Source organism: Geotrypetes seraphini, chromosome 11, assembly GCF_902459505.1.
Source record: "Geotrypetes seraphini chromosome 11, aGeoSer1.1, whole genome shotgun sequence".
Lineage (NCBI taxonomy): Eukaryota > Metazoa > Chordata > Amphibia > Gymnophiona > Dermophiidae > Geotrypetes > Geotrypetes seraphini.
Genome location: NC_047094.1, coordinates 74,574,104 through 74,600,600, shown reverse-complemented (window position 1 = coordinate 74,600,600; position 26,497 = coordinate 74,574,104). Strand labels below are relative to the sequence as shown.

The 26,497-nt window shown below is 43.7% G+C and overlaps 1 protein-coding gene across 4 annotated transcripts in view; it reads right to left on the bottom strand.

Annotated features, from left to right (window-relative positions):
* LOC117369178 (interferon-inducible GTPase 5-like) overlaps positions 1–19,795 on the bottom strand; it is a 43,589-nt gene extending 23,794 nt beyond the window's left edge. The window contains exons 1-3 of one of the 4 annotated variants that reach the window (XM_033963301.1): positions 19,652–19,748; positions 3,432–4,062; positions 611–761 (exon numbers count right to left, since the gene is read on the bottom strand). Coding sequence is in view for 1 of the 4 variants with exons in the window: in XM_033963299.1 (XP_033819190.1) it covers positions 8,931–10,157 (1,227 nt within the window). In the remaining 3 variants the exon portion in view is untranslated. Of the gene's footprint in view, positions 1–610; positions 762–3,431; positions 4,063–8,669; positions 10,165–19,651 lie in introns of those variants that run through there. The other 3 variants (XM_033963300.1, XM_033963299.1, XM_033963303.1) reach the window with 3 other exon arrangements.
* Between the last annotated feature and the right edge of the window lie 6,702 nt (positions 19,796–26,497).

Here is a 26,497-nt window from a genome sequence, read left to right as displayed (position 1 = left end):
ATGCTGCTGTGCTGCATCCACACCCAGGTGAGATGATATCTAAGAGTCCTGCCTCTTCTCCTCATAATTCCTCCATAACAAGCAACAAAAACTTGTCTATCCCATGCCAGGCTAACTGCCCAGGATCCTGTAATTTCAACTGCCCCTGCTACAGTGAGGAGGATGTGGATGAAGACTGTGAAACCACTTCCCTCTGCACTCCAAAATGTCAGCGGGGAGGTACATGCATTCAGAAAAACACCTGCAAGTGCCGCTCGGGCTATGGAGGAAAGTACTGCCAATTGAACAGCTGCCAGAAGAAATGTCAATATGGGAAGTGCACCTTTGTTGATAGCAAAGAGACCTGTGTCTGTGTCCCAGGCTTTGTAGGGGAGCTATGTGATCAGGCCTGCGACTCAGTGTGCTATAAAGGTGGGGTCTGCACTTCTCCTGGGGTCTGTATGTGCAAGAATGGTGTAGAATGCCATTCTCCTGTCTGCAAACAGCCTTGCCTCCAAAACGGGAACTGTTCAAACACAAGAAAGTGCCATTGTCTCAGAACCACAGAATGTGCTCAGAAGAGGAAGAAAGAAAGATGAAATCTCTGTAGTCCTGGTGCCATTAAACTGACCTGATTAATTTTTGCCTTTTGGAGACAGGAGAGGCTCCAGAGGGCTGGAGATATAAGAACATGGTACCTTGTTAAAGTAGGACTAGAGGCCTCAGTTTCTTTGCTTCTTATAATGTGTCCTGTCTTTATGTTGTTTCCATTGATAAATAACCTGTATTTCCAGATAAAAATAATCTTACAAAATGTTGAGCTTTGTCCTCCCTTCTTAAGAGCAAGCATGTTTCAGTTTCTTCAAAACTCATATACCTGTGGTTTATAGTTTATTCAACTTTATATACCACATTTCCTGACAAGAATAATAGAGCAGTATACATAAAAACTACATAATGCATAAGAAAACTTATTAACTGGTTAATACACAGAGCAATTTAACCGGCCAGAAGAGGCTCCTAGTTGGTTAAATCAGGGCTATCCACTGATATTCAGTGACAGATGGTTAGTGCCACTTAATATCAATACTAACTTCAAAACTCAAAACTGGTTATTTTGTGAGCAGTCCAGGGCAGGGGTAGAGCCAGAACTGAATTTTGAAGTGGACCAATCATTTTCTTCCCCCCCCCCCTCTTATACTGTCACTGCTGCTGCATTATACCTTTGCTAGCAGTGATGCTCAAGCCCTGCCAGCTGAAAAGATTTACCACTAGAGCACCCACTGAGTAGTGAGGAAAAAGGCAGGTGCACTAGCCTTTGACACTGGAACTTCCAGGCAGGCTCAGGAGGAAGGAGTGGCCTAGAGGATAGAGCTACAGCCTCAGCACCCTAATGTTGTGGGTTCAAATCCCACACTGCTCCTTGTGACCCAATCCTCCATTGCCCCGGGTACATTAGATTATGAACCCACCAGGACAGATAAGGAAAATGCTTGAGTACTGTATGTAAAAACTGCTAAGATAACCTTGATAGGCAGTATATAAATACCTAATAAAATAATATGATGCATGAACTGAGCAAGCATGGAAATGCTAGCATCTGTAGCCAGAGCACCTTACCAACGAGAGCAGGGTCTCCAGGAGTGAATCTTTTTGGCTTGCAGGGCTTGAGTTTGAAGGAGGCCTGAGCTCAAAGTGGAAGGGGGGCAGATCCCTGAGGTCCCCCTTCCTGTGGCTATGCCACTGGTCCAGGGCAAATGCAGCACCTATGCGGTTAATTGCCAATATTCGGCACTTAAGAACATAAGAATAGCTTTACTGAGTCATACCGATGGTCCATCTAGTCCAGTAGCCTGTCCTCACAGTGGCCAATTCAGGTCACTAGTACCTGGCAAAAACCCCCAAAGAGTAGCAACATTCCATGCACCAATCCAGGGCAAGCAGTGGCTTCCCCCGTGTCTTTCTCAATAGTAGACTATGGACTTTTCCTCACAGGAAATTGTCCAAACCTTTCTTAAAACCACCTACACTATCTACACTTACCACAAGCTCTGGCAATGCGTTCCAGAGCTTAACTATTCTGAGTGAAAAATATTTCCTCCTATTGGTTTTAAAAGTATTTTCCTGTAACTTCATTGAGTGTCCCCTAGTCTTTGTAAATTTTTACGGAATAAAAAAAAAAAAAATCGATCTACTTGTACCCATTCTATTCCACTAAGGATTTTGTAGACTTCAATCATATCTCCCCTCAGCCATCTCTTTTCCAAGCTGAAGAGCCCTATCTTTCCTCATACGAGAGGAGTTCCATCCCCTTTATCATTCTGGTCACTCTTCTTTAAACCTTTTCTAGTGCCGCTATATCTTTCTTGAGATAAGGAGGTGAATTCTGGACCAATTCTGAATACAATACTCCATAAGGTAAGCACATAAATGGGACCGCATGACAGTACTATGATTATGTGCTTCACCTTTTCTGGTCAAGTGCTGAATGTTGCACTAAACTGGATAAGGAATAGCTAGCTGCACAAACCTGGATATTTAGTGCCAGTGCCAGGACATGGCTCGGTATTCAATATCTGGGCATAATGCTGGCAGTGGTTAAAAACACCACCAACAACAACCCTTTACCCACCACTGGCTGAAGAATATCTACTGTATCCCTAAGTGATACTGAGCATCAGAAGATTGAGTAGAACAGGTGTCTTATTCCTTTGACTCCAGAAATAGAGGGGTATGTGTTTTCATTCACAAAACTGTTTCTGTGGTGACAGATTTCTTACACCCGCAAGGTCAAAAGATTATTCCAGATTAGTTTGTGCTGGTAAATCTCTGTGGTCCAAACACTAAATAGACCACCTTTTATCACAAAGAGAAATTTCTGCATGACTTTTCATTTATTCCTTTGTTACTTGGAGACTGGAATATATGTACTGTATTGAGTTGACCCAAGTACAGATAACTGAGGCTTGTGGGAACTTGTTTCTAAGTATAAAGGGCAGAATGGAAGTAAACCTATGTTATCACTCCCTTTGTAATCCCCTAACCTCAATTGTCCTGTGTCTGTTTGATTAGCTTGTAAGCTCTGTCGATTGTCTCTGGTTAATATAATGTACATTGTACAGTGCTGCATGCATCTGGCAGCCCTATAGAAATTATAAGTAATTTAAGAGTAATCCTGCTAGGAGGAGCTTTATATAGTTCTATCCTTGCTTTCATACTGATACACTGTACTGTCCTAGGGACACATCTAGTCAGGTTTTCAGGATACCCACAATGAATTTGCATGAGATACTCATATTTACATTCAGATCTATCTTATGCTAAATGGAACCATAATAGAAGGTGTATCATTGGAGAACAAAGGATGGCAGTGTGTGGTTACCAGTATCCCTCACACCACATACAACTAAGGACAGTGTGAACTACCACCAATCTGCAAGAATAATACTCACTTGGGACACAATGCATAGCAGATCCTAGGCCACTCAAGACTGAAAAGATGATCAAAATTCAATCAGGTGACATCATGCAACTAGAAACAGAGGAAAAAGCTGGAATTGCAATACTGATCAAAGATTGGGCAATGCTATGCCAGACTCAGGGAGGGGACATAGCCCCCGAGTTCTTGCCTTGGGATTGGACAATTGCTCCTGGGTTCCTGCCTCATTGGTGAGACCAAAAGATCAAATACAAAAAAGGTGTACTAAGTTCCGTCTAAACCAAAATCACCTAAGAAACTAGCCACTGATATGGTAATAAGTAACAAGCCTCAGAGACCTAGAATTCAAGCAGTGTGCTGCTAGAAGCATAAACAGGTCAGAATCTCAATCATTGGCTTGTGGCACATAAATAGAAGTGCTTTTAGTATTTTAAATAGTATTTTAAATAATTTTAAATATGTTTTTCAAATAGATTTACTTTAAATATAGAGTTCTAAAGTGGTCAAAATCTCAAACATTCAGCGATAGTGCATAAACTGAAAAACAGCACTTATCTTAATGGAATTCGGCACTGCACTAGAAACCCGACGGGGCCATCGTTTCACCTATAACGGCTTCGTCAGGGGAAATGCCAAAACAGTGCCTAAAAAGTTGAAAAAAAGTAATAATTAATTACCTGAAGAATGTTTGAAATAATAACATAATCTTAATACAGCGCTTAAAACAGCAAACTTATGGAACAGGACTTGTCTTCAATTCTACCGTTCTATTCTCAAAATGGCGCCGGCTGGTGTAAACGCTGAGCCATTTAAAGCCCAAATGCAGTAAATTACGTAATGATGTCATAAATGTAAAAACGTAAAAAACTTAACATCTGCAGTATGGTTATTTAACATCTATGATGTAATTGTTAAGATGGTTATTAAGTATGCTGATGGAACTATAGTGAATAAAACTTAAAACCTGCTTCTAATAGTAAACGGACCAGTCGATCTTATCGTTTAACCCAGTGGGGAACAAAGAATTTAAAGTAAAAATCCAGTATGTTTCCCTTTGTTTAAGGCAGTGGTTCTTAACCTGGGTTCGACCGAACCCCAGGGGTTCGGTGAGTCAGTCTCGCGGGTTCGGCGGAGGTCAAAACACACTTCCGACTCATATAGCGCTTCGGTCACGTTCAATCATCTATCAGTTATTCAGTGATTTTGATCAAGACTGATCGTGTACTCGGTTTCTTGATCTATCAATCTGTAACTAACGCCTTATATACATCAATCAATTCCTGATCAAAATTTGTGATTTAACTGATAGACGATTGAATGTGACCGAAGCGCTTATGATTCGTGATGATACGCCCCGCTTGTCCATAATTGGCTGCAGGTGATCACGCAACATCGCTTGGCCTATCTGTGCTGCAGGGGTTTTGTATACCTATGTTTTGAATTTGTAAAAATCATATTTTATTTTTCCAATAAAGAAGGGTTCGGTGAACACGCATATGAAACTGGTGGGGTTCAGTACCTCCAACAAGGTTAAGAACCACTGGTTTAAGGGCTAAAGTCCTGTCACCTCCCCTATCGTTCTTCCTTACTGTATCAATAATGAATCCCTTCAAGTTGTTAAAAGTGTGAGAGGCATCAATGCAGCGTTGCACAAGCGGTTCTTTGATGCTTGCTCTTTTGATATTAGATTTGTGTTCAGCAAGAAGTGTTTTGAAGGGTCTTGTTGTCATGCCCACATAAATCTTAGGACATGGGCATGTGATAATATACACTACATGATCAGTTTGACAGGTACTGAAGTTCTTAAGTTTGTATACTTTTTGGTCAATATGACTAGTGAATTCTTTAAGCTGTAAAGAGAATTCACAAAAAGAACAATGACCACATTTGTAATGACCCGAAGGTAACAGTTGCGATGATAATTGCTGGATTTTATTGGTTTTCAAAAATTCTTTAAGGTTTTTGCCCCTTGAAAATGCAAATCTAAGTCTTGTTTGTTGAAAAGCAGGAAGGGATTGAATTATTGTCCCAATGATTTTTAATAATTTTCATCATTTCAGAACTAAGTGTAGAGTGCTTTAAAACACAAGTGGTAAAGTTGTCTGCTTGGGAAATGCTCAATTGTTTGTAATCACTTAGCAACAGATCCCTGTTATATTTCGCTCTTCTGTACGCATTCTTGATAATCTAGTTCGGGTATCCTCTTTGTACATGTACCTTACCTTGCTGAAACATCTCTTCTACAGACCTTGTGCCTATCTCTGCTATGAGCTCTCATCTGCAACTGAAGGATTCTATCAGCAAAGGCCTGCATCATTGTGAGTAACGTTTGAACACAGCTACTAAATTAATCATTCTGCTTTAGCAATATTTTATCTTGTGGGACATTTTCCCTTGTTCAAAGATTCTAATTTGTAACTGCTCTATCAGCCTAATTTTATAATTAATTCTGCTCCGTAAGAAATAAAATTCCAGTTTGCTTTTAAATGTTCTTTCTGTCCTTTAACACATATATGTAAATATACAGAGCTAACGTTTGAAACAGGCAGGACTTTCCCCAGACTAAGATCTCTTTATAAAATATATTTCTTTATGTCAGAGAAATATATTTGAAGGTAGAGAATTAGTCTTATAAATCAATTGTAATAGGCCCGTCTCCCCCAAGCGGCTACTCCCCTCCCAAATCCACTCCCCCAAGTATCTATTTTTGCAAAGCTATTTTGGAAGTTTTGGAAGCCATTTTAGAACATAAGAAAAGCCTTACTGGGCCAAACCAATGGTCCATCAAGCCCAGTAGCCCATCCTCACGGTGGCCAATCCAGGTCACTAGTACCTGGCAAAAACCCCAAATAATAGCAATATTGCATGCTCCAAATCAAGGGCAAGCAGTGGCTTCCCCCAAATCTTTTTTAATAACAGACCATGGACTTTTCCTCCATGAAATTGTCCAAACCTTTCTCCGGATTTTGGAAAGTCCGAGCTCCGTCCGCATCTGGAGAGCCTTCAACAAGCATGCACGGATGGTGTCACACACATTTGCGCATGTTACAGGCCCACCAGATGCGGCCAAATATAGGGGGAAAAAAAAAAAAAGAGATGTGGCTTTGGCGGGGATAGAGGCAGAACAGGGTGGGGCTGGAGGCAGAATGGGGTGGGGCTATGCATCCGGGTTTCTCCGTCTTCAAATATGGTAACCCTAGGCATGGGCAGCAGTGGCTCTCTTTTCCCTTCCAACACTATGCTCCTGCAGGAAGAAGAGAAGGGAGTGAACTGCTACCCAGCAGGTTACTTCCTCCTCCTGTGCAGGCTTAGACCCGACTGTTTATATGAACCATGATATCCTGGTTCACACAAATAGTCGGGTCTAAGCCAGCACAAGAGGAGGAAGTGACCTTTTATACAGTGGGTCAATTCCTCCATGCTGCAGGAGCTAAGCGGGGGACGGGAACAGAGAGTGGCTGAAAATGAGAAGGGGCTAGAAAAAAGGTGAGTGTGCACTGGGGGAATGGGGCCAGAGTAAAGGGGTGAGTGTGCCATGGGTGATGGTCATAGTAAAAGGGTGAGTATACCATGGGGGTGGAAGCAGCAAGCTGAAGACTTGCCATGAGGGAGGGGAGGAAAGATACAATGATAGCAGGGAAGGTGAGGAGAAAGAATGTATGCAGGAGTACTTTACGGGTACACAGAATTATGGGTCATGTCGGGATTTAAAGTGAGAATAACTTCAGTTGGAGTGAGAGAGGGAACTGAGGAAGTTGGAGCCTGAGAAAGGGAAAGGCAGGAAGGGATTTCAGGCCTTATGATGGGGGAATTCCTATGCAAAACACTACAAATGTTGCAGAATTTTAAAATATTGTGCACAAAATTGTCAAATTTTTTTTGTGTAGCATTCTTCCAGCAGTAAATTATAGATATATGATGCTAAGTTCTACATTAGTAGTCAACACTAAGGAAAAGGATTTAGGGGTCATTGTGGATAATATGTTGAAATCTTCTGCTCAATGTATGATGGTGATGACAACCAGAAAAGCTAACAGAATGTTAAGAGTAGAGAATAATACAAGGACAAATTTGGCCCTATCTCCAAGGGATCTCAATATTCATCCGTCCTCGTGAGGTCTGTTTCATTCCTGCAAGCCTTAATCACACAAGCCTCAAACACTTATGATTTTAAAGTGTTCAAGGGCTGTGCAGATGAGGACAGAGCTTGCAGGAATGGGGCAGGGACAGAGCTCAAGGGATGGGGATAGAGAGATCCTGCGCGGACAGGGAAAATTTGTCCATGTGTCATTCTCTAGTTAAGAGTTATTAGGAAAGGAAAAAAGAATAAGAGAGTCTTCACTCTGAATATGCTGGAGCACCATACTAATGAATCGAAGCACCTTAACTCTGACGCAGACTTTGAAACATATTATGGGAGGTGACTTTTTTTTAGCAGAAGCATTTATAAGATAAGTACGCTATGGGATCCTTTTTCTAAGGTGCACTAATGGATTTATTGCATGCTATATACCTGTGGGCTGCATGGCACTAAATTCACACCAATTCATTAGCGCACCTTAGTAAAAGGACCCCCTTGAAGTTGCTGATAAATTTATGAAGAGAATTTTTTTGAAACACAAGCACTAAGAGATATGATATGTAAAATGAGTTTGGATCAATGAAGAATCTGGTGCTACACTAATGTTAAGTTTGACTCGCTATCTAAGAATCCAGTCAAAATCAGGTAATTGTTTAGTGGCGATTTTAGTAGGTTTGTTTACATTTTCTCCCCTATTTGAATTTGCAGTACACCACATACTGTGTTCTTTTATTTATGGACTTGCTGCTGTTGCTGTAGCTACAAAGTGTCTCAGGGTAAGATTAAACCTGCACAAGTCTGAAGCTTCTATTGGGACTCATTAGCAACAGTGCTTTGTAAGGTAAGTGAGTTACCTGTGAGAAGTGCTTTACTCAGACACGTCTAACTTGAATATTGGACGGAAGAGCAAGTACGGAGCAAAGAAGTTTTAGGTTTTGGTGGGGTCTTTGGTTTCCCCACTGAGAAATGTGCACTTAAGCTTTGGGGCCAGAGGCTGGCTTTAAATATCCTATTTATTCCACTGAAAGATCTTTCCTCTTTCAGCTTGGAAGTTCAATAAGTGCAATACTACCAAAGTATTTCCATTTTTTGTTCCAGGCTCCAGCCCTTGTTTTTTGACTCTTACAAAGCAGTGAAACCAAGGGAAAGAAATGACAAACCAACAAGAGATCCTTTTGGTTCAAAGTTTTATTGTATAGTCCAATAGAAATTAAGGCACTCATAGTGCCCCGACACAGCTTTGTTTCAGCATACTGTGTCAGAGGTCCACACACTATAAAATGTCAAATCCTAGAATACTTAATGGCTCATAGAATATTCTTAATCTAACTAATCCAGTGTTAGCATCCTGGACCCTGTTTAGAAACATAGAAACATGAAGGCAGGTAAAAGCCAAATGGCCCATCCATTCTGCCCATCTGCAGCTAGAAATTAGTCACAGAGAAAGTCAATCTCCTGCCTATAGTAGGCTTCCAGCTTTTCCTCCTTTTCTGTTCTGAAGGCTGCTTTCAGGATCTTCTGGGCATCCTGGGCAAAACTGTCCAAAGAGATACTAAGTAGAATATAAATGGCCACAAAAGAAATGCCACCAGCGACAAGATTGCCAAGTAATGGCACATAACGCTCCACCAGGCTCACACTGGCATTGCCACACAGAGCAGCCATTCTGAGAGCTGACTGTATAGAGTGCTTAGAAATATCCTTGCCCAAGGATGAAGTGATCTGCTTCTTCAGGCTACAAGGAGATTTATTAACTCTCATAGCCAAAGTGCTGATGGACTCGTCATCCAGGCCAAAGTTCTTCTGGTAGGAAGCCAAAGTCTCCATCAGCAATGGTAAATTGTAGTGTACAGGAAATGTGGGTAGAGCAGAGATGAGGCAGGCTAAAAGAGCCTTCTTCCAGATGTGCCTTTTCAAGGACTCCTTCTTCTTTTCAATCATCTCTACTGTGATATTTGGGAGAGACAGGAGCAACACATGTCTCTTTTGGCCATTAAGTTCTTGGAGCAGCGTGTCTTGCAGCTTGTTGAAATCATAATTATGAAGCTCAAAGCTGGACAGCAGAAACACTTTAGGGGCCTCCATTCCTTCCTTCTCCAAACAATGGATACAATCTGCTCGTATCTCAGCAAGGACTCTCTCTTCATTAAAATGTCTGTTCCTCTTGCAGGCCCTTATGTCCAGGTCAATTTTAGAACGCACAAAGTAGAACTTCTTGTTCACTGCACTGATGCTTCTGGCCAGATATGCACTGTTTTCTCTGAAGCGTTCTGAAGCCACAATGATAAAAAAGTCATACTTCTCAAAACCCACCTGCTCCAGGTACCGGTCAGCCTGAAAATTGGGGGTTCCAATGCCAGGCAAATCCCATAGTTGAACAGTGGATATCTTTGGGTGCTGGTAACAATTTGGCTCTGTGGTGCTTTCAGTCACCCCAGTAATAGCTGCTCCCACATCCTCATCACTGAGACCTCGGATGGCATTGATAAAGGTTGATTTTCCAGAGCCAGATTCTCCAGTGATGGCAATATCCAGTGTGGTGGTCTCCAGTGTTGTCAGAAGTGCCTGAACTTGCTTGGTCACTTCCATCACCACTGTGGACTGGATCATGGAGCTCATATCAGTCAGGTCCTGCTCTTGGATATTCGGGTCACTCATGGTGTCTCTGGAAGAAGAAAAAGACTTAATAGGTATCCAGTCGTATAGCCTTTCTACATCAAGGATTCAGTACATGTGTTAAAGAACCACAAAGTTGTAAGAGAATTCTAGAATCTTAACTCATGTTGCTTCATCTATCTGCACTATGCTTTATACATAGAAACAGAGAAAAATTAAGGATACCATGCAGGAAGATAGAGAGGAAGACTCACCAGAGGATACCGTGCAGGAAGATATAGGGGAAAGCCCACCGGATCACAATCAAGACAGATTGAAAGGGACACAAGAGGGAAGGAAATGCAAGAAAGGAACAGGCCGCAAACTCAAGTGTAGGTACACGAATGCAAGGAGCCTTAGGAATAAGATGGATGAATTAGAAGCCATGGCGCAAAAAGACAACGTTGACATCATAGGCATCACGGAAACATGGCGGAATGAGGAAAACATCTGGGACACTGTGCTACCGGGATACAAACTCAAAAAGGTGGAGGCATTGAAATATACGTCAAAGAGGGAATTAAATCTACTGGAGAGAACATGTCACAACTGACGGATAAGTTAGAGTCTCTAAGGGTCAAAATTCCAGGAACAAATGGCCTGGAAATGAAGATCGGCATCTACTACCGACCCCCAGGGCAGTCCGAAGAAATTGACGGAGAAATGACGGACGAGATTAAACGCAACTGCAAGGGAGGCAACGCAGTTATCATGGGTGACTTCAACTATCCGGGGATAGACTGGAACCTAGGTACCTCCGGCTGCATTAGAGAGACAAAGTTCTTGGATGCTGTAGGCGATTGCTTCCTGGAACAACTTGTCAAGGAAAACACTAGAGGAAATGCAATCCTGGACTTAATTTTAAATGGCCTGCGACGACTGGCACAAGATGTAGAAGTAGAAGGGACACTGGGAAATAGCGATCACAATATGACCCGCAGGGGGGAAACATCGGCACTGAACGACAGCCACGGCACTGAACTTCCGAAAAGGTAATTACGAAGGGATGAGACTCATGGTAGGGAAGAAGATTAAGAAGAGGATAGGCACTGTAAAAATGCAAGAGCAAGCTGGGTCCCTTTTCAAGGACATGGTCACTGAGGCGCAAAATCTATATATACCGCGTATCAACAAGGGATCCAAGAGGAAAAAGAACAGAGAACCGGCGTGGCTCACTGTAGAGGTAAAGGAAGCGATCAGAGACAAGAAATCTTCGTTTAAGGAATGGAAAAGGTCAAAAACTGATGAAAACTGGAACAAACACAAACAACATCAACACAGATGCCACAAGACGGTAAAAGGGGTCAAAAGAGACTACGAGGAAAAAATAGCCAAGGAGGCGAAAAACTTCAAGCCATTCTTTCGATATATCAAGGGGAAACGACCAGCGAAGGAAGCGGTCGGACCGTTAGATGACCACGGAATAAAGGAAGCGCTAAAAGAGGACAAAGCAATCGCTTCCATATAGTAATTTTTTGCGTCTGTATTTACCAAAGAAGATTTACACAGTATACTGGAACCCATCAGGCTATATGCTGGAAACAAAAACAGAAAAGCTGACAGGATTGACAGTCAGTCTAGAGGAAGTATTTAGGCAGATTGATAGGCTTAAGAGCAATAAATCCCCGGGACCGGATGGCATCCACCCGAGGGTCATCAAGGAACTGAAAGGGACTATAGTCGAACTGCTTCAACTAATAGCCAATCTGTCGATCAAATCGGGAAAGATTCCGGAAGACTGGAAGGTGGCTAATGTTACGCCGATCTTCAAGAAAGGTTCGAGGGGAGATCCTGGAAACTACAGACCGGTGAGTCTGACCTCAGTACAGGGTAAGATGGTAGAGGCGCTGATAAAGGGCCGCATCATTGATCACCTTGACGTACATGGGCTGATGAAGACCAGTCAGCATGGTTTTAGCAAAGGCAGATCGTGTTTGACGAACTTGCTGCACTTCTTTGAAGGAGTAAACAGGCAGATAGACAAAGGCAACCTGGTCGACATTGTATATCTGGATTTTCAGAACGCGTTTGACAAGGTTCCGCATGAACGACTACTTTGGAAAATTGAGAGCCATGGAATAAAAGGTGAAATACTCATGTGGATTAAAAACTGGCTGGATCATAGGAAACAGACTAGGACTGGAGGAGCGTCACCAGTGGGGTACTGCAGGACTCGGTGCTTGGACCCGTGCTCTTCAACATCTTTATAAACGATCTAGACACTGCACGACAAATGAGGTGATTAAATTTGCAGACGATACAAAGTTATTCAGAGTAGTGAAGACACAGGGGGATTGCGAAGATCTGCAACGTGACATAATCAGGCTCGAGGAATGGGCATCGACATGGCAGATGAGGTTCAATGTGGATAAGTGTAAAGTGATGCATGTAGGTAACAAAAATCTCATGCACAAATAGAGGATGTCTGGGGCGGTACTTGGAGAGACCTCCCAGGAATGAGACTTGGGAGTTCTGATCGACAAGTCGATGAAGCTGTCCACACAATGTGCGGCGGCGGCGAAAAGGGCAAACAGAATGTTAGGAATGATAAAGAAGGGGATCACGAACAGATCGGAGAAGGTTATTATGCCATTGTACCGGGCTACGGTGCGCCCTCACCCGGAGTACTGTGTCCAGCACTGGTCGCCGTACATGAAGGACACAGTACTACTTCAAAGGGTTCAGAGAAGAGCAACTAAGATGGTTAAGGGACTGGAGGAGTTGCCGTACAGTAAAAGATTAGAGAAACTGGGCCTCTTCTCCCTCGAACAGAAGAGATTGCAAGGGGACATGATCGAAACAGACTTGGTAGATAAAGACAGGTTGTTCACCCTCTCCAAGGTAGGGAGAACGAGAGGGCACTCTCTAAAATTGAAAGGGGATAGATTCCATACAAATGTAATGAAGTTCTTTTTCATCCAGAGAGTAGTAGAAAACTGGAACGCTCTTCCGGAGTCTGTCATATGGGAAAACACCCTCCAGGGATTCAAGACAAAGTTAGACAAGTTTATGCTGAATCAGAACATACGCAGGTAGGGCTAGTCTCACTTAGGGCGCTTTTTGACCAGAGGGCCGCCGCGTGAGCGGACTGCTGGGCACGATGGACCACCGGTCTGACCGAGCAGCGGCAATTCTTATGTTCTATCTAGTCTCCCTAACCATTATGGTTGTCCTGAAAAACCTAAAGTTGGAGAAACTTTACTAACTGAAATTTTTGCCATGAATTTGTATATACTTGATCACAAAATATTTTTGTACAATTTTTTAGGCCCATCTTGGGGTTGCTCAAAGCCAAATCTGTTTTTTCCCCTTAAAATCAGCTGATAATTTTGCACTAAATAGGTAATAATGCTATCATTATGCTATGGATGTAGATTAAACATGTAAATGTAAGTACATTTGACATTAGACATATGTGAAAGAATTTCTGGGTTACAAAGTCATACAGGAATTCATAGAACTAAGGCCCGGATTCTGTAAATGGCGCCCAAGCTCAGTAATAAACACCATTTAAATGCCATTTTTAATTGAGTTTCAAGGTGTCTATTGCCGCCTAAAAAAATCAGTGCCAGAATCATACTTCAGTAGGCACTTTAGGCCACCTAATGCCACTATAGGCATGGCTAATGGCAGAAGTGGTGTTAAGTGGCCTAAAGCACCTATGGAGTTGCAATTCAGTAACTGGCACTGTCGCGTGATTGAAATGTGATCAGTAGCCATTTTTAAGGCAGCCGACAACTCAACATCTTCCCTCCCCCAAACCTGCAGATCACTACCCATACATTTAGGAACCTTCAGGGGAGCCATTCAGGAAGCCGCTTAGCGCTGAGCAGCAGCGCCGAAGCATGCTCCTGCTCGGTACTGCTCAGCAGCTGAAGCCGGAACTCATGGCAGCAACCGACCGGGTTAGCAGCGGGGCAGGAGCATGGAAAGCTCACTCCTGCCCACTACATCTCTGGACTACCAGGGATTCCAGCGGCAGAGGAGGTATGATGGACAGGGCAGGGAGAGAGGACAGGGTGGAGAGGCTGGGAGGGAGGGATGGGGGCTGTGTGCAGTGCCTGGCAGGGAGGTGGCTGGGTGCAGAGCCTGACAAAGGAGGGAGGGAAGGGGGCTGAGTGCAGTGCCTGGCAGGGAAGAGGCTGGATGCAGAGCCTGACAGGGAATGTAGGGAAGAGGGCTCGGTGCAGAGCCTGACAGGGGAGGGAGGAGGTGCTTGGTGCAGATGCTGGCAGGGAAGGGCACTTGAATATTAAGCCGCCTGACTTATATTCAAATGAACCATTTTTCCTCCTTTTTGGGGGGAAAAATGGGGGTCTTGAATTATATTCGGATGAACTTATATTCAAGCATATACAGTATAAACAACTGAAAGGTTTGCAAACATCATAAACCTGAAAAACAAAAACATGTGATAAGCAGACGCAGCCTGCACCAACAGAGGGGAATGCCATAGCTAGGGACCACCAAGGCAAAGTGCACAACATGTTCGGATGGTTCTCTTAGAAAGGCTGGTCAATAAATCATGAGTCCAGTTTACCACTTACTTATTGAGGCAGACAATCAGTAAATCAGCAACAACCAGGGTGGGTTCCAAGAATAGAATGTGGATTTACAATCCCACTCTTTTCTTGGACAAGTGGAACATAATAGAGCAGTCCCATAGAATCAGGGTGGGACAGATGAGCCTGCTGCCAGAATGAAAGAACCGAAAACAGCATCCTGCTTGGTCGCCACATCAATCCTGTAAAATTTCATAAAAGTGTGTAAGGAGGACCAAGTAGCAGCTAGAAATTGCCGATGACTCTGCCCATGAGGAAGAAATGTATCTAGTAGAATGAGCCTTCACAGAAAGAGGAGGCTTCTTTTCGTCAGCAATATAGGCAGATTAAATAGCTTTATGGATCCACCTAGAAACATTGGCTTTCGAAGCCGACCTCCCCATACGGGCAGCCACCAGCAAAAACAGATGGTCGGACACTCTAAACTTGTTTGTGACCTCTAAGTATCGTAACAAAAGTTTGTGCTCATCCAGCGTCCTCAACATGCTTGAGAGATCCTTAGGGAGTAAAGGTAGGCATCCTAGTTGATGTGGAAGCTAGAGACCACCTTCAGGAGAACAGAGGGAACAGTGTGCAGAATTATGCAGGAGTACGTAATCCAAAGATAAGGATCCCTGCAGGACAAGGCCCAAAGTTCGGAAACTCTGCGGGCTGAAGTAATGGCCACAATGGCCTCCAAGAAAACTGTCTCGGTGAGATTCATTAAGGATGCCTGGTCCAGAGGCTCATAGGACAGACAAACAAGCAACCAGAGAACCACACTGAGATTACATGTCAGATAGAGTTGACACAGCGGAGGACGAAGACACAACACCTCCCTGAGAAACCTTACAGAGGCTTAGGACTGAGGCAAGAAAGACCAGCAATCTGAAGCCTCAGAGAGCCAACAACCAGTCTTTTTTCCAGACCATCTTGAAGGAAGGCGAGAATCAGTGGTACCGAATTGAGGTCGGATTCTCGTTCTTCTGGATGCACCAAGATTGATAACATCTCCAAGCCTTTGCATAGAACCCCAAAGTGGGCTTCTTTTTGATGCACAAGAGAGTAGCTATCACACCCAAAGATTAGCCTCTGCGGATTAGGGCTGCGCATTCAAGAACCAAGCTGTAATAATAATAATAATTTATTTCTTATATACCGCTATACCAGAAGTTAGAAGCAGTTCACATAAAAAAAATAATGCATACAATCAATGTTTTAGGATACACAATAAAACAATCAATCTAAAATATAATAGAATCAATAAAATACATCAAATCAAATCAGTCTAGATTCTGAAGTGCAATTGGGCCCTGCGTAAGGAGACGAGGATGACAGGGAAGCTTGAACCCCTTATCCCTCTGTAGATGAACAAGGTCAGCAAATCATGGCTGCCTCGGCCAGTCAGGTGCCACAAGAATTACCCAACCCTGGTGAGCCTTGATCCTTCAGAGCAGATGGCCTATCATGGGCCACGGAGGGAAGCCAAAGACCCTCCAGTGGCCAAGGCCATATCATAAGAACATAAGAATTGCCACTGCTGAGTCAGACCAATGGTCCATCATACCCAGCAGTCCACTCACGCGGCGGCCCTCTGGTCCAAGATCAGCACCCTAACTCAGACTAGCCCCACCAGCGCACGTTCCTGTTCAGCAGAAACTTGTCTAACTTTGTCTTGAATCCTTGGAGGGTGTTTTCCCCTATAACAGCCTCTGGAAGAGCGTTCCAGCTTTTTACCACTCTCTGGGTGAAGAAGAACTTCCTTACGTTTGTACGGAATCTATCCCCTTTCAACTTTAGAGAGTGTTCTCCCTACCTTGGAGAGGGTGAACAACCTGTCCTTATCTACTAAGTCTATCCTCTTCAGTACCTTGAATGTTTCAATCATGTCCCCTCTCAATCTCCTCTGTTTGAGGGAGAAGAGGCCCAGTTTCTCTAATCTTTTGCTGTACAGCAGTGATATCAACGAATCCAAGCCTTTGCTTCCTGGGTTGTGCCAACAGATGAAAAACCAATCTGCTTTCTTGTTGACCACCAACACCATCAGGTCAAACATCTTACAATTCCACTTCTCTACTATGCAGCTGAAGGCTTTCTGTGATAGGGACCATAAGGCTTTCTGTGATAGGGGCCACTCCCTAGGATCCAGAGTTTGACAGCTGAGAAAATCTGCCTATACGTTGTCTACTCTGGCCACGTGTGTCGCAGAAAGCACCAAAAGATTATTTTCTACCCAGAGAAAGAGTAGCTGGGCCTCCTGAAGCAGAGGCAAACTCCTGGTGCTATCCTGGCAACTGTCCTAAGCAACTGCTATGGCATTGTCTGAGTAGACATGGACTGCCTGGTTCCGGAGGAGGTGCTTGAAGTGCAGGAGCCAACTGGTCGTGGGACCAGGAAGTGATGTCAGAGGAAAAGCGAGACAAGCATGAGGAGCAGCTAGGAGATGCTGCTCGCTGCCGCTGAGGATTTTCAAGTGGTATGCGGTGGGGAGGGGGGAGGGGATTGTGACAAGGAAGAGGTATGCTTCACAGTGTGGCGATACCACTGCCCCGGGCACTATACTGCTGATTGTGTCTGAAAATACTTATAATATACCTGCAAGCATGATGGCTATTGCAGTATTGTATCTTTAGGTACAGAAGATTTTATCTGTTCCTGGAGGGTCCACAATAACATATAAATGAATTACAGTGGGATTTGTAATACAGTAATATAGTAGATGATGATAGATAAAGATCTGTATGTCCAACCAGTCTACCCACCAAGATAAACTCATAAGATATGATGTGATACTATAGTATATATGTATACTTGATTTGTCCTGTCATTTTCAGGATACAGAGTGTAGAAGACTGCCCAGCACTGGCTTTGCTTCTCAATTACTAGTGTTGCCATCTTCCATATTATTCGCTCCATAAGACGCACTTGACCATGAGACGCACCCTACAATTAGAGGAGGAAAACAAGAAAAAACCCATTCTGAACCAAATTCTCCCTGCCAGGCTCTGCACTCTGACCCCTCTGGTGGTCTAGTGATAGGCCAGGACAGGACAGGGCCTAGTGGCAGGCAGGCAGGCAGGGCCCCCACCCCGAGACAAGCAGGCAGGCAGGCAGGCAGGGCCCCCCACCCCAAACTCTCCCATACCTTATTTAAGTTCCTCCGGCAGTCCGGTGATCCTGCCCTTCCCTCCAGCTGACTTCTGACAGAGCATCGCAAAATATCACTGCCTCATTAGCATGTGGAGGATGAGAACCTCGTGACAGCAACCAAGCTGGTAATTATCTTGCACGGGCTGAGTACTTCCTTCTTTAAATGCCTCGTGCGTGCAGAGCAAATTGGACATCATTTTGCTGCCTCTGAGGATCCTTTTAGTAAAAGCACAGCTCTTTGGAGTGTGTGTTAGGCAATCTGCTGGATGCATTTGGATTACTGGACGTTGTTAGGGTGGGGATGAGAGAACAAAGCTTTTTGAGGCAGTTACAAACTGTAAGAAAGAGCAGGATTCATCTTTGTCCAGTTGAGCGTTTCCAGGGCTTGATGCATGCGTCTGTTAGAGGGTTTTCACGAAAGCAACTACTGGTAGTTAAGCATCTTATCACACAGCGAGGGAGAGAGAGGAAGGGCAACACGATGCTTTCTTACATAGCTGGTGCTCTTGGGAGGAGCTGACAAAAAGATTAGGAACTGTACAAAGTAACAGGCTAAAGGCAGGAGCAGGCAGATCTGGTGCTTCTGACCATCCAAAAGCGGCACCTATTCACCCTTCAGCTGACTCCCGTCACAATGACGCAAAAGGCAGGCATGTGCTATTTGTGTCCCTGCCTTGTCCCTCACTGCTCCATGAATGGCTGAACAGCACGGGACAAGGCAGGCATGTGAAAAGTGCACGCTTGCCTTTTGCGCCGCTCTGACGGGAGTCAGCTTGAAGGAAAAAGTGCCGCTTTTGCACTGCTCTGTCGGGAGTCAGCTGGAGGGAAGAGCAGGACCGCTGGAGAAACTTAATAAGGTGTTGGGGGTTGGGGTTGGGTATTCGCTCCATAAGACGCACCCTTATTTCCATCCACTTTTGCGGGGAAAAAATGTGTGTCTTATAGAGCGAAAAATACGGTAATCACTGCTAAGCTTGTTTAGTTTCATGCCTTTCATACAGGATTCCTTTATGTCTATCCCACACATTTTTTAATTATGTTATTGTTATCTTCACCACCACTGTGGGAGATGTACCTGGCTTCTGTTATTTAAAGCCCATTGCACTGACCAATAGACTGCCCCTCTGCTCTGCAGGGATGTGTGGCCATTTTTGTACAAATGATGCCAGACAGACGTCCTTGTGCCTGTTTTTTGGTGTTCATGTTTTGGACTTTTCATTTTGGAAAATGGCTATTCATTTTGAATGTCTTGCAGAAGTGACTAATAGTAGTGGTAGTTTTCAAACAGGAAATCCCAACCTATTTCCTGTTCAAAAATAGCTGCAAGATGGACTTTTTTTTTAATGTTATAAGCAGGATGTCCCAATTCTGACTTGGTCAATCTTTTGAAAATGCCTGTCTGTGTCTCTGGATAACCCTAGTTTATTTAGAAAGTTAAATGTTTACATTAATAACCCCTTTTATCAAGCAACATTAGGTTGTTTTAAAAAATCACTGGTTACTGTGGTAAAAGCTCCAAAGCTCACAGAATTCCTATGACTACTGGAGTTTTACTGCAGTGGCCGGCGATTAAAAAAAACCCTAATGCGGCTTGATAAAAGGGGACATTAATGTTTACACACAGACATATTCAAAGTATCCATCACAGTAAAAATACAAAATCAAGATCAACAAAAAAACAATAGGTGCTTGCCACAGTATACAAGTAAACATTATATGATTAACATCGGGTAAAGCATTGCATTTCCTGGCACATTAATGGAGGGTCAGGATGCTGCTGCAAATAGCTTCAATTCAGGCAATTACCTGGATTACAGCACAGTCCCCTTCTCTCTCCTCTGTCTGCAGCATTCAAACAGGAAAGAGATGTTTTCATACAAGGCCTTCCTCTCACCCGAATACTCCTCCCACCTCCTGCCCCTTAAAGGAGAACAACCAAGCAGCAAAAGGCATAACATTGAAACAGAGAAAACAGAAAAATGAAGGCATTTAAAGACCATATGACCTATACACTATCCCTTCCTCTCCCTTAGAGATCCATTCCAATGTACTTGTCCCAAGCTTTCTTGAATTCAATACATTTTTCGTCTCTACCATTTGCACTGGAAGACTGTTCCATTGTATTTCCTCAGGTTACTTCTGAATCTATCTCCTTTCATCTTTATCATATGCCCCCCTCATTCTAGAGCAGGGGTAGGGAACGCCGGTCCTCGAGAGCCATATTCCAGTCGGGTTTTTAGGATTTCCCCAATGAATATGCATGAGATCTATTTGCATGCACTGCTTTCAATGCATATTCATTGGGGAAATCCTGAAAACCCAATTGGAATACAGCTCTCGAGGACCGGAGTTCCCTACCCCTGTTCTAGAGAGTTTCTTTTCAACTGAGACACACATCATGTGCATTTATTGTCACATAGGTATTTAAATATCTCTATCATATCTCCCTTCTCTCATCTTTCCTCCAAACTTTCAAAGTATACATTCTTAGAGCTTTTAAGTCTATCCCCATATGCTTTTAATGAAGACCACTGATTGTTTTAGTAGCCAAACGAAGACTATTGACTATTTTAGAGCTGCCTGCTGATGCTTAGAAGATTGACCATATGTACTCCCCCCCCTCCCCTCGGCACTCAGATCAACAGCACTGACAGCAGGCTGGCACTGCCAATCTGTCTGGGGACACAGTAAGCACAAATGCCCAGTGTACAGAAGTGAGGTCTGCTGCTCAGAAGATTTAGGGGTTCAGGGCTATGTGTGGGGCCAACCGTATACCAAATTAAGTGGATCACAGGGGAGGAGATCACTTCAGAAGCTGCAAAGGGGGAACCCCTGCGCCCGAAAATATGTGCTGGCTTGGAACCTGATGGCAGATACAGAACATGCTGTGTGGCGCAGTGGTTAAAGCTACAGCCTCAGCACCCTGAGGTTGTGGGTTCAAACCCACACTGCTGCTTGTGACCCTGGGCAAGTCACTTAATCCCCCCATTGCCCCAGATACATTAGATAGATTGTGAGCCCACTGGGACAGACAGGGAAAAATGCTTGAGTACCTGACTAAATTCATGTAAAGCCTTCTGAGCACCATTGTGAGAACAGTATAGAAGATTGAATAAATAGGATGGCACACATAACACCAGTGCTAAAACAGTTGCACTGGTTGCCAATCGAGCAAAGAGTGCATTTTTAAATTTTGTTGATAGTATATCAGATATTGTACCATGTGTCTCCTATTGTTTTGCAAGGATTTTTTTCGATTTATCAACCCAGGAGTTTGAGATCAGAAAATAGTAAGAAACTATCTCCCCCCTTTACTAACGCTAAACGTGGGTTTTAGCGCCAGCAGTGGCGGTAACTGCTCCTCTATGAGTGTCGGAGCAGTTACTGCTGCTGCCGGCACTAAAACCCGCGCTACGCGTTAGTAAAGGAGGGGGTATATTTGGGAGGCAGCATGACAATTTCTCACTCAAGGATAGGTGATGCTATGTTATCAGTGGGGCGTATAAAGCTTTGGAATGCCTTGTCAGGAACTCTGCGCTTTTGTGCAGACAGGTTCGGTTTCAAGAAAATGTTGAAAAAGCAATTGTTTGTAAATGCTTTCTTGTGACGAGATACTCTGTAACGTAATTGCCTGCACATTCTTTATTCCAGGGGTCTCACAGTCGCTCCTTGAGGGCCACAATCCAGTCGGGTTTTCAGGATTTCCCCAATGAATATGCACACTGCTTTCAATGCATATTCATTGGGGAAATCCTGAAAACCCGACTGGATTGCAGCCCTCAAGGAAGGACTTTGAGATCCCTGCTTTATTGGATAGATATTCTGGATCTTATGACAAAGTTTTTATGTATTGAACATGTATGTTCCATTTAATATTTATGACTGTTATGTAAACCGTATAGGATTTATACAGTATATAAATTTTTAAATAAATAGATATAAATATTGTAGCCAGTCTGCTCAATTACACCAGCAGTTTAGCTGTACAGTTCAATCTCATCTCCTTTCTCTGCATCTCTGTTTACAAGGTGCCCTACAGTCAGGTCACCTGAGCAGTAAGCACCATGTTACAATACAGTACATTACTTCCCAGACAGAACAATCTCTCGCTTGTTACCCAGCTCTGCACGAAGCCACACCTCTGAAGCCAACTAATGAAACCACACCCCTGAGATAAAGTCAGCTAGTCCTATCCAAACACCTACCCTTCCCCCCAGCTTGAACACATTGTCTCTCCCGATCCCAGCTCTTCCTTCAACCGTCCCACACCACATGAAGTCTGACTATATTCCCCCTCCTCACCGCTGGTTCCTGCAGTACTGCACTGCTTGAAGAGAATTTGTGTGCTGCAGTGTTTATAAATTCTTGCACATTTTTCATAGTCATATGATCTAATGAAAGCAGCAGTGACATTCGGGAAGCCTTGCGGCACAGACTTATAAAGTCAGCCTTTAAAAGAGTGCCATTCTGGGTCCTGGCGTACAGATTAATAATAATAATAATTTTATTCTTATATACCACCAAAGCCGTGGTAGTTCGAGGCGGTTTACAACAAAGAAGAGCTGGGCAATCAGTGAATATAGCTACAATGTAAGATCATCAAAATACAAGAGAGCATGATACAGAGGTGAGGCATGAGAGATCTTGCTAGTACCTAGCAGCAGCCCTGCCCTCTCAGGAGTTGTGCAATGTTTAAGGCTGTCCTTTCCCTTGGGTTGTATCATGTACTTTCTGAGACAGGGCTGCAGGGAAGGTGATTCATTTGAAGCGGGGGCGAGGAGGGCAATTAATTTTTAAGATCTATTCAAAAAAATTACTATATGGAAATATGGCTACACTTTAAAGGCAATAGAAATAGAAATAAAAAAATACAAGACAAAACAGGAAAATAAGATACATTTAGGGCTCCTTTTACTAAGCTGCGATAGCGTTTTTAGCGCGTGCAGAATTGTCGCACACACTAAGCCCGCGCTTCGCATTTAGAACTAACACCGGCTTAGTAAAAGGAGCCCTTAGTCCAGTGGCATGTGGTGACATTTACAGCAGGGGATTCAGTCGATGAGCTCAAGGGTAACCAACCTCAGCCATCATCAATAGGTTTTCAGGACTTCCACAATGAAAATGCATGCAATGAAAGCAGTACATGCAAATAATCTCAAGCATATTAAGAACATAAGAACATAAGCAATGCCTCCGCTGGGTCAGACCTGAGGTCCATCGTGCCCAGCAGTCCGCTCACACGGCGGCCCAACAGGTGCAGGACCTGTGCAGTAATCCTCTATCTATACCCCTCTGTACTCTTTTCCAGCAGGAAATTGTCCAATCTTTTCTTGAACCCCAGTACCATACTCTGCCCTATTACGTCCTCTGGAAGCGTATTTCAGGTGTCCACCACACGTTGGGTAAAGAAGAACTTCCTAGCATTCGTTTTGAATCTGTCCCCTTTCAACTTTTCCGAATGCCCTCTTGTTCTTTTATGTTTTGAAAGTTTGTAGAATCTGTCCCTCTCTACTCTCTCTATGCCTTTCATGATCTTGTAAGTCTCTATCATATCCCCTCTAAGTCTCCTCTTCTCCAGGGAAAAGAGTCCCAGTTTCTCCAATCACTCAGCGTATGAAAGGAGAAATCTTGAACACTCAATTAGATTGAGGATCTTGAGGTTGGAGGACATACCTGTGTTATACATTAATGCAATACATATCCTTAACCAGAATGAAAGAAGTTATTCTGCCATTGTATCGGGCGATGGTGCGCCCGCATCTGGAGTACTGCGTCCAATATTGGTCACCATACCTAAAGAAGGATATGGCGATACTCGAGAGGATTCAGAAGAGAGTGACATGTTTGATAAAAGGTATGCTGAAAGACTGGAGAAACTGGGGCTCTTTTCCCTGGAGAAGCAAAGACTTAGAGGGGACATGATAGAGACTTACAAGATCATGAAGGGCATAGAGAAAGTGGAGAGGGACAGATTCTTCAAACTTTCAAAAACTACAAGAACGAGAGGCCATTCGGAAAAATTAAGAGGGGACAGATTCAGAACTAATGCTAGGAAGTTCTTCTTCACCCAAAGGGTGGTGGACACCTGGAATGCGCTTCCAGAGAGTGTGATAGGGCAAGGTACAGTATTGGAGTTCAAGAAGGATTTGGACAATTTTCTGAAGGAAAAGGGGATAGAGGGTTACTATACAGGTCCTGGACCTGGTGGGCCCCCACGTGAGCGGATTGCTGGGCATGATGGACCTCCGGTCTGACCCAGCAGAGGCACTTCTTATGTTCTTAAATTTAATGAGCTCATTGTTTATGCTAAGTCATCTACAGTTTGCTACTTCTCCTTTTGACTTCTGTATTGATGTGAAGAAACTTAAGTTCTGTATCGCTACCATCTTTCTGAAATCTATCCTTCAGAGTTATACAGTACACAGTAGTGCTGCCCGATTCAGGGAAATTTTTTTTATTAGATTTGGCCTATTGAATTGATTTTTTTCAATTCAATTAGATTTTCCTGCCCAACTGGATGTTTATTTCAAAAGTCCTGGCAGGTTTATTTTGTAGCCTCTTTACCCACCCCACCCCCTTTGCCCACGCCAACCCCACCCCAATGCTGTGGTATAAACAAAGACTTTTCATCTCTCTGTTAGGTCCTAGCTCACACGTGCTGTCTAACACCAGCTCTGGCAGGATATACATTTCAAATCTGACATAATGTGATCACAGAACAGAAAATAACTTTATGACGTAAAGACTTTCTCTTTGTTTGGTCTTATTGAGGTTGTAAAATTCCATTCCTTACTGTCCTGGATGTAGAACTGTTGTAAAACTATAAATAAAAAATAATAATAATAAAAAAATAACATTATTTTTCTACCTTTTGTGATCTGGCAATTTTATTATTCAAATCATGTTGGTCCAAGGCTGTTTTTTGTTTGTCTTCTAAACTAAACTAAACTAAACTAAACCTTGGGTTTATATACCGCACCATCTCCACGAATGCTGAGCTCGGCACGGTTTACAGGAAGAAGGATGAGAGAGGAACTACAGTGGAGAGATTAAAGAGTTAGGTGTAAAGGGGAAGGTGAGAGGCCTAAAAGGGGGGAAGTGTTACAGTTTTGAGAATAGCCAGGTTTTTAGGTGTTTGCGGAAGAGTTGGAGGGAGCTTGAGGTTCGGAGAGGGGAGGTGAGGTTATTCCAGATCTCAGTGATTCTAAAGGGGAGGGATGACCCAAGTTTGCCTGCATGGGAAATACCTTTTATGGAAGGGAAGGATAGTTTAAAAATTTGGGAGGATCTGGAGGAAGTAGGGGTTGGGGAGTTCCAGGATAGAGGGATAACGGCAGGAAGGATGCCATGTAGGATCTTGTAGGCCAGACACGCACATTTGAAGTGGATCCTGGGGATTACTGGGAGCCAATGGAGCTTAGACAGGAGTGGTGAGACGCGATCAAATTTGCTTTTCGCGAAAACAAGCTTAGCTGCGGTGTTCTGAATCCGCTGAAGTCTGTGGAGGCTTTTCTTGGTTAGGCTGAGGTAGATAGAATTGCAATAATCCAATCTGGAGAGGATGATGGATTGTACTAGGACTGCGAAGTGTTTTTGGTGAACTCGCTCACCAGGATCTCCTGCCCATTTAACGTTTTCTTCTTTCTCCGTGCTCACCATCCATCTTCCATCTCCGTACCTTCCCTTCCACTGCCAAATCCAACATTTCTGTTTCTTTCCCACTGTCTACCATCTCTCTCTCTCACCCTGTCTTGTGCCCTGGGTCAAACCTCTCTATTCCCCTCCATGCAGCATCTCTCCCTTCCTCCCCTCCATTATCACATGCAACATTTCTTTCTCTCTCCCAATACACTCTGCCCTCCATCCTATGTCCAACATTTCTCCCTCTCTCTTCTCCATGCATGTCTCCCTTCCCCATGTGCAGGATTTCTCCCTCTCACTCTTTTCTATCTTAGTTACATCTCTCCCTTCCTCTCCTCCACCCCATGTCCAACAATTCTTCCTTTTTCCTCTCTTTCCACATGTGCAGCAGCTTTCCATCCCTCATATCCCCCTGTGCAACTGCCCACCCCCCTTCTCGACCATAAGATCTGATATACCTTTGGTCCTCCCAATGCAACAGCAGTAGTGTTGGCCGGCCGGCAGAGGCTACAGTGTGAACAGGTTGCATGCGGCTTACCCCGCCAGGGCCTCCCTCTGCTACATCATCAGTGACATCATCAATGATGTGGCAGAGAGAAGGCCCCAGCAGGGCAGGCTGCAAGCAGCCTGTGCAGAACATTGCCTCCACCGGACGGCCACTGCCGCTGCTTTTGCTTTAGGAGGCTCCGGAGGTATGTCAGGTCTCACCAGGAGTGGGAGTGTTGGTCACTGAATTGGAGTATTCGATTTTTTTCTGACAACAAATCGATTTGAATCAATTCACTGAAGTGAAACGGTGAGTCAATCTGAATCAGCAAATCGGGTGTAGAACTGAAGATTCCATTAAAAAAATACTTTCAGCAATGCAGTCTGTGATATTTTGAGGTTGAAGCAGCAAGTTATTGTGGACTAGTGCTGCCCAATTCATGATTCGAATCGGTTCACCGATTCACTTCAGGTGAATCGATTCGAATCGATTTAAAACAAAAAAAATTGCCTTCCCGATTCGGC